Source organism: Sturnus vulgaris, chromosome 29 (assembly GCF_052056855.1).
Source record: "Sturnus vulgaris isolate bStuVul1 chromosome 29, bStuVul1.hap1, whole genome shotgun sequence".
In the NCBI taxonomy this organism is placed as follows: Eukaryota; Metazoa; Chordata; class Aves; order Passeriformes; family Sturnidae; genus Sturnus; species Sturnus vulgaris.
The window spans coordinates 4,023,136-4,031,620 of record NC_142271.1 but is presented as its reverse complement, the minus strand read 5'-3'; the positions used below and the strand labels follow the sequence as shown (position 1 = coordinate 4,031,620).

General features: G+C 54.4%; 1 protein-coding gene across 2 annotated transcripts; it reads left to right on the top strand.

The window, feature by feature from the left end:
- The first annotated feature begins 1,597 nt into the window (after window positions 1-1,597).
- Window positions 1,598-7,642, top strand: PGC (progastricsin). 2 transcript variants are annotated; one of them, XM_088180307.1, is made up of 9 exons: window positions 1,598-1,653; window positions 2,663-2,816; window positions 3,145-3,262; window positions 4,077-4,195; window positions 4,653-4,852; window positions 5,002-5,124; window positions 5,258-5,402; window positions 6,419-6,517; window positions 7,490-7,642. In XM_088180307.1, exons 1-9 carry the CDS (start codon window positions 1,598-1,600, stop codon window positions 7,640-7,642), a joined length of 1,167 nt encoding a protein of 388 aa, XP_088036433.1. The 2 variants fall into 2 exon arrangements, with proteins under 2 accessions (XP_088036433.1, XP_088036432.1); XM_088180306.1 differs by having other exon boundaries at window positions 5,258-5,408.
- Window positions 7,643-8,485: the final 843 nt, after the last annotated feature.

Genomic DNA, 8,485 nt, shown 5'->3' with positions numbered 1-8,485 from the left:
GCTGTGCATCTTATTTCTGCAGCCTTTAAAGGGTTAAAACCCCTTTCCAGGGCTGCATGAAGATCAAGAATTGATCTTTCTATCAATGCTGCTGGCAAACACCACAACTGCTGTGTGCCAGCCTCGATGCCCAGTGCAGGACACAGAGCTGAGGGAATGGAATCCGTGTGGAGGCTGGCACAGCAGTGCCAGGGGATGGAGAAGGTGTTTTTCCAAGAGGGTTTGGGATGCAAGCAGGCCTGGAGGAGCTCTGGAAAGCCTCTGGGTAACAGCCCCTTTGCCAGAAAATATTTTGGTTATGACCAAAAATCTTTGGTTTGTTTGCTAGAAAATATTTAGATCGTGACCAAACACATTCTGGTCCATTTTCTAGAGATATTTGGGTTATAATCCAGAATATTTTGGTTGATTTGGGTGCTTGATGGTGATTTGGGAAGCGTGTGTGTGTGTATTTTTGTTTCCACCGAAAAAAAAGAAGAAAACAAGGGATTTTCTGGCTTTCTGGGCTGGTGGGAGGATGTGGAGTGTGGGTTAAACCCCTCGGGTGGGCTGCACCTCCCTGGGGGTTACAGCACCTGCCTCTGGATATGGGATGGGGAGGGAATGGTGTGCACCACAAAATAAACAAATGAATGGGAAAATGGGTGATTTCTGTCCAAAGAGTGAAAGCAGCAGCAGGTAGGACATGGAAAGGAGCTCACGCCCTGGAGTGAAGGTCTGGGTGCTGATGGAGAGGAGAAGGAAAGACAGCACTGGGAACCACCTCAGAGAAAACCAGAGGAGGAACCTGGGGACCACCCTGGAAAAACTGAGAGAAGGAACCTGGTGACGATCTTGGAGGGAATGAAAGAAGGAATGTGGGGACCATCCTGGAAAAAACAAGAGAAGGAACCTGGGGACAATCCTGGAAAAACTGAGAGAAGGAACCTGGGAATCACCTTGGAGGAAAAGAGAAAAGGAACCTGGGGACCATCCTGGAAAAGCCAAGAGAAGGAACCTGAAGGATAAGAGAGAAGGAACCTGAGAATCACTTGGAGGAAATGAAAGAAGGAACCTGGGACAATCCTGGAAAAGCCAAGAGAAGGAACCTGGAGGATAAGAGAGAAGGAACCTGAGAATCACCTTGGAGGAAAAGAGAGAAGGAACCTGGGACCATCCTGGAAAAACCGAGAGAAGGAACCTGATGGTGTCCATGTCCTCGCCCGGTGTCCCGGGACAGCCTCTCCGCTCTCTCCAGCGGCGGAAGGAGCGCAGACAAAAACCTTTCCCTTCCTCGCCAAGAGCCGCGAGTCCCTTTGTCCTGGGGCAAGGTTGGCGCAGGTTTTGGCGAGCTCAGCCGGGACCAGCGCGGTGACGTCGGGTGCCCCGTCCCCGATAAGCGCTGCCCCTTTATCGCATCGTTCCCCTTTGATCTCGCCCCCGAGGGCGCCGATTCCGCGGAATCCTCGTGGCCCGAAGCACAAAGCGGCCCTTGAGGTGCTGCGAGAGGCGCTAATGGAAAGCGGAGGTCGGCAGATAAGAAAGAGCCGGGATAAAAGCGGGAGCCCTGCCTGGCTGCTGCCGCCTCCCGAGGGCTCAGCGCGGATTTCTCGGCACCATGAAGTGGCTCCCGGTGGTCCTGGCGTGCCTGCAGCTGGCGGAGGGGGCGGTGAGGTGCGGGAGGAGCGCGGACAGGGCGGAGGATGGAGAGCGAGGATGCGGAGCCGCCGGCTGGGACCGCGGCCACCACGGCGTGGTCACAGCCCAGAGCAGCTCCGGGGCACCTGGGGAGATCCTGGGGCATGGAGAACAGGTCCAGGGACAAAGAGAACAGCTTCCGGGGACCTGGAGAGCTGCTGGGGCATGGAGAGCTGCTCCTGGGGATGGAGAGCAGCTCCTGGGACATGGGGAGCAGCTCCTGGGACATGGGGAGCAGTTCCAGGGACAAGGAGAGCAGATCCTGGGATGTGGAGAGCAGATCCTGGGCCTTGGGGAGCATCTCCTGGGACAAAGAGAGCTCCTGACCATGGAGGACAGCTTTTGGGGACCTGGAGGGCTCCTGGGGCATGGAGAGCTCTTGGGATCTGGAGAGCAGCTCCTGGGGCATGGAAAGCTTCTGGGATGTGCAGAGCAGCTCCTGCAGACAAGGAGAGTAAATCCTGGGATGTGGAGAGCAGCTTTTGGGATCTGGAGGGCTCTTGGGGCAAGGAGAGCAGCTGTCATGGCTCAAAGGAGCCTTTGAGAATGCCCAAATCTTCTTATTTCCTGTAGGGACATATATTGAAAAAGCAAGAAAATTACAGCCTGAGAAATATTCCAGGCTGGAGCTTCTCAGCTCTGCTCCCAGCCCATGAGCTGGTCCAGCTCAAGGCCAGGGAGAATTTCTCCCAGAGTGATAATTTGGTCACAATAAAAAGGAATTAATAACAAACAGAACCCCTGTTGTGGTGTGTGCCCAGGCCCTGGCAATGGAGTGTCTTCTCTCTGAACCAATCACCTTTTCTCTAATCTGGGAGTTGCAGTCCTGCTATAAAACCAAATATGTTCCTGAATAAACTTGGCTCTTTCTTTTCTATTATAAAAAACGACCATGGAGCTGTGCATCTTATTTCTGGGTTCAAACCCCTTTCCAGGGCTACAGTTTCCTGCAGTGTTGTGTTGTGTTTTGCCCCTCTCTGTGCAGGATCAGCCTGAAGAAAGGCCTGTCCATCCGGGACAAGATGAGGGCAGCTGGGGTGCTGGATGATTTCCTGAAGCACATTAAATACGATCCAGTGAAGAAATACCAGTCCAGCCAGAGCTCCGTGGTGAGGGAGCCCATAACCAACCACCTGGATGTGAGTGGCCCAGCTCCCCTCCCTGCCTGTCCCTCCTCATCCTCAGCTGCCACAGGACACCCCTGAGCCTCCAGGAGTGACAAATTGCTTTCCCCCCCCCCACTTTTTTAAGCTTCTGTTGTAAACCTCAAGGAAGTTTACCCCCAGCCACAAAGAGCGAGGCTTTTCTGTATGGAACAAACCCATAATAATTATTTAATATTTCATTTTCTGGGGGTGTAAAAGCAGGATGAGAGCTCAGTCTGCTCCTGCCTGGATGGAGGCTGCCAGGGGGAATCCTGGTGTGTCCCTGAGCCCGTGGCCAATGGAGATTCCCTGTTTTTTCCAGTCCTCCTATTTTGGGGAGATCAGCATTGGGGAACCCCCCCAAAAGTTTTTGGTGCTCTTCGACACTGGCTCCTCCAACCTCTGGGTGCCCTCCATGAACTGCAAGAGTCCTGCTTGCTGTGAGTACCCCGGGATGCTGTGAGCAGAGCTATTACTGCTCCTAGGAGTAATTAGGGCTCCCTAATTAGTACCAACTATCCCAGCACTGCAGGGCTGGAGGCTCGACCCAGACTGACCAAGCCAAGATGGGTTTAGGTGCCAGTGGGTGCCCAAAGCCACGTCCTTGTCCCTGTTCCGTCCTTCCCCTGTCATGTTGGGGACATCAGGATGCCAAAAATGATCCCTGATGCTGATCTGGGAGAGCTTTGCCTTCCCTGGCCAGCTCAGAGCCTAAGGGAGATGGCCAAATCCCCAGAGCCATGCCAGGAATCCCAGGGGTGCTCCCTGGCCATCTGCAGCCGGGCAGAGGGAAGAGGAAAACTGGGAATTGGGGAAGTGATGTCCCACTCCCAGCATGGTGGGACAGTGGTGGGGATTTGGCTGTGAGGGATTTTCCCCTGTGCTTGTGACCCCTGTGAAGAAAAGGGGAAGACAGGTTTGGATAAAGAGCAGCTGACACTTTATGGGGAGAATTGCAGGATTACAAATATATGAAAAACAGAAAAGCTAAAATCCTAAGGGATCACCTGGAGAGGGATCCAGGCAAAGTTGGGATGGAAACCCCACCAGCTGAGAGAGAACCACGGGGCAGAGGAGCAGCCTGTGCCCATCCTCAGCACCTGCTCCTTGGGAATTATCCCAATGGAATATCCAGCACTGAAACCCCACTGCAGCACAGGACCTGCTCCTTGGGAATTATCCCAATGGAATATCCAGCAGTGAAATCCCACTGCAGCCCATGCCCAGAGCTTTTCCCTCTTCTCTCTCCCCCAGTCAACCACGCCAAGTTCCAGCCCAGTGACTCGGCCACCTTCACCCCCAGTGGCCAGTCCCACACCGTGTCCTATGGCAGCGGCTCTGTCACCATCATGATGGGCTACGACACACTCAGGGTGAGTGAGGCACTCAGGTGAGTGCTGTCTGTGCCACCCCTGCCCTGTGACACACTCAGGGTGAGTGAAGCACTCAGGTGAGTGCTACCTGTGCCACCCCTGCCCTCCCCCTGCTGTGTCCTGGCTGGAATGAGCTGTGTCCCCATGGAATGAGCCCAGGACCAGCCTAAGGGCCAATCCCATGTCCTGAGCTGGACTTGGATAAACCCTGGGCAGAGCTGATATAAACTGATATATTTGATATAAACTGATAAAACAGAAAGCATTTACTGCCACCCTCAGTCACCTCAGCTGGTCTTTGGGTGCGTTTTAACCTAATTCTTGGGATTTTAACCCAATTCCTGTTTTTTCCCCAATTTTCCCCTCTGCCTGGTGCTGTTGGCACCAGCTGTGACCCTGCAGCTCTTTCAGAGCAGCAGCCACCCCTCAGCTTTGCCTGCTTTCCCTCCCCCTGCAGATCCAGAGCGTCACTGTCACACAGCAGGAGTTTGGGCTCAGCCAGGAGGAGCCCACCCAGCCTTTCTACTTTGCGGATTTTGATGGGATCCTGGGCATGGCCTATCCCTCTCTGGCAGTGGGAGGGATGGCCACAGCTCTGGAGGGGATGCTGGACCAGGATCAGCTCTCTGAGCCCGTCTTCAGCTTCTACTTCTCACGGTAAAAACCATTCAGGGCACTCTGTGCATCCTGGTGTGCCCTGCCTGTCCCCACCAGGGTTCCTTGGGGATTATCCCTCTCTAGCCCACGTTTACCACACAGATTTCCTGATCTCTGCTGCTGTGACTTGTTTTTTTTTTTTTTTGCAGCCAGCCCACCTACGAGTATGGGGGCGAGCTCATCCTCGGGGGCATCGACCCTCAGCTCTTCCAGGGGGACATCACCTGGGCACCGGTGACACAGAAGCTTTACTGGCAGGTGGCACTTGAGGAGTGAGTGGTGTTTGTCCCTCTGGCCATCACCCCCTGGTTCAGCTGCTGCTTTGCAGGGCTCGGGGCTCAGTGCTTTGGGTTTTGGGGCCAGCAGGTGCCCAAAGCCACGTCCTTGTCCCCGTTCTCCTCCCAGCTTTGCCGTCGGGCAGTCAGTGAGCAGCTGGTGCAGCCAGGGCTGCCAGGCCATCGTGGACACGGGGACATTCCTGCTCACCGTGCCCCAGGAGTACATAGAGAGCATCCTGGAGGCCCTGGGAGCCCAGGAGACCAGCTATGGGGTGAGTGTGGGGATTTTGGGGGGTCTGGAGCAGCGGGGAGCCTGCAGGGCAGTCAGAGCCCTGGGCTCGACCAGATCCACAAAACTGAGGACAAGGGACTGCAGGTGTGACAGGAGGATGAGGGGACATCAGGCTGAGAAAAGTGGGGATGATCAGCGTGGAGAAGAGAACATTGAGTGGAAACCTCACAGCCCATTCCAGGATCTACAGGGAGGCCAGAGGGGGACTTGGGACAAGGGCCTGGAGTGACAGGACAAGGGAGGATGGGTTCAGCTTGAAAGAGAGGAAATTTAGGTTGGATACAGGAAAGGAATTCCTCCCTGTGAGGGTGGGGAATGGATTTCCCAGAGCAGCTGGGTCCAAAGCCAGTTTGGAGCAGCCTGGGATGGTGGAAGGTGACAGGAGTGACACTGGGTGATCTTCCCACCTCAGCCATTCCATGATTCCAGGGTGTGGCAGTGCCAGGGGATGGAGTGTTTGTCACCCTGGCACGCCGTGGCCTCTGTCCCCTCCCTGCCTGTCACAGTACAAGCTGGCTTGTTGCTGGGCAATTGATTCAGCCATAGGGGGGAGAAGCAGCCTCTAGGGCAGCAGGCACCTAGGGAACAATGACAGGATTGAAAACCAGACACGGATTTTACCTTTTATTAATTTTACAATGATCCTCCAAGGTTTTAGCACCTATTGTAACATCGACTGCTGCCAAGTCTGAGACAGAGATGATTCATGTGACAAAAAGCACTTTATTTTCCCAACTTCACCTTAAATACCCATCTTAATATTGATTTATGATTGGCTGAAAGTTTAGGCTGCTCAGCTCTCCCACCAACACCTTCTGCATCTTAGGCTGGAACTCACTGGGTAAAATCCCCGTCTGGTTTGGAGTCCCGTTATTCCCTAGAGGCCTGTCTGTCCGAGCAGGCTGCTTCTGCCATTCAGGGCCAAATCAATCGCCCGGTGACAAGCCAGCTGTACTGTGACACGTGCCACCACCCCCTGTGTCCGTGTCCCCCCAGTATGCAGTGGACTGCAGTGACACCCAGAGCCTGCCCCCCATCGCCTTCGGCATCGGCGGCGCTCGGCTCCTGCTCTCCCCCTCTGCCTACGTGCTCAACGTACGTGAGGGAGTCCGTGGGGGATCCATGGGGGATCCGTGGGGAATTCATGGGGGATCCATGGGGAATTCATGTGGGAAACATGTGAGATCCATGGGGAATTCATGGGGGATCCATGGGGGATTCATAGGGAATTCATGTGGGATCCATGGGGAATTCATGTGGGATCAGTGTGGGATCCATGGGGAATTCATGTGGGATTAGTGTGGGATCCATGGGGAATTCATGTGGGATCAGTGTGGGATCCATGGGGAATTCATAGGGAATTCATGTGGGATCAGTGTGGGATCCATGGGGAATTCACGTGGGAAACATGTGAGATCCATGGGGAATTCATGTGAGATCCATGGGGGATTCATAGGGAATTCATGTGGGATCAGTATGGGATCCATGGGGAATTCATGTGGGAAACATGTGGGATCCGTGGGGAATTCATGTGAGATCCATGGGGGATTCATAGGGAATTCATGTGGGATTAGTGTGGGATCCATGGGGAATTCATGGGGGATCCATGTGGGATCCCTATGGGATCCATGTGAGATTCATGTGGGATCCATGTGGGACCAGTGTGGGATCCATGTGGGATCCATGTGAGATCCCATATGGGATCTATGTGAGATCCCATATGGGATCTATGGGGAATTCATGTGGGATCCATGCGGGATCAATGTGGGATCCAAGTGGGATCCATATGGGATTCATGTGAGATTCATATGGGATTAATGTAGGATCCATGTGAGATCCATGTGGGATCTATGAGGGATCAATGTGGGACTCATGTTGGGAGTTCCATGTGTGATCCATATGGGATCAGTGTGAGATCCATGAGGGAATCCATGTGTGATCCATGTGGGGATTCCATGTGGGGATTCCAGGATGAATTCCCGGGGAGGAGCCCGGGGCTGCCTGTCCAGCAGCCACGCTGGCCCTGTGCCTGTTGGAGGTGCTGAGCCCAGCTCTCCCCTCCTGCAGAGCAATGGCTACTGCACCCTGGCCATCGAGGCCACCTACCTGCCCTCCCAGGACGGGCAGCCCCTCTGGATCCTGGGGGATGTTTTCCTGAAGGAATATTACACCATCTTCGACATGGCCAACAACCGTGTGGGCTTCGCCCTGTCAGCCTAGAGGAAGGAAATTCCAGCCCCTCTCCCTGCCCATGGAGTGCCACAGCATTCCCAGGGACATCTCTGCTCCTTTCTGTCCCCATCCCTCGGGATTTCTGTGTCGCTGTGTCCTGTAAAAAATAAAACCTCACATCCCAAACGGTCTCTGAGCTCCTGGGTTTGTCAGGAGCAGCCTGAGCGGTTCTGTGCCTCACAATCCCTTTCTCCAGCAAGGTAAGTGCTGGGATAAACTCCAGACCCTGGGATAAACTCCAGACCCTGGGATAAACTCCAGACCCTGGGATAAACTCCAGACCCTGGGATAAAGCTCCAGACCCTGGGATAAAGCTCCAGGCCCTGGGATAAAGCTTCAGGCCCTGGGATAAAGCTCCAGACCCTGGGATAAAGCTCCAGGCTCTGGGATAAAGCTTCAGACCCTGGGATAAAACTTCAGACCCTGGGATAAAGCTCCAGGGATGCATAAGCCTCACTTGCAACCTTCGGGAAACCTCAGGGGGGAAGCCCCTGACCTTCCCTGCAGCTGGAAAAGGTTTGCCAGAGCTCTGTGGTTAATCCAAGCGGGAATCTGAGGCTGTGAGGTGAGTCACGACACCCAAACCCCGAAGTGGGGCTGTTCAACCTGGGAAAACTGCACTGGGAATATCGGGAATTGGGGACACCCTAGGTGGGGAAGGTTGGGTGACCTCGCTCTTTCCCAGAGTTTCTTAGAAGTTCTTTGTCACCAGAGCTGAGTCACGACACCCAAATGACCCCTGAGCCCTGAACTGGGGCTGTTCAGCCTGGGAAAGCCGCCCTGGGAATATCGGGAATTGGAGGGAGGTGTGGCCGAAGGGGATGGGGCACA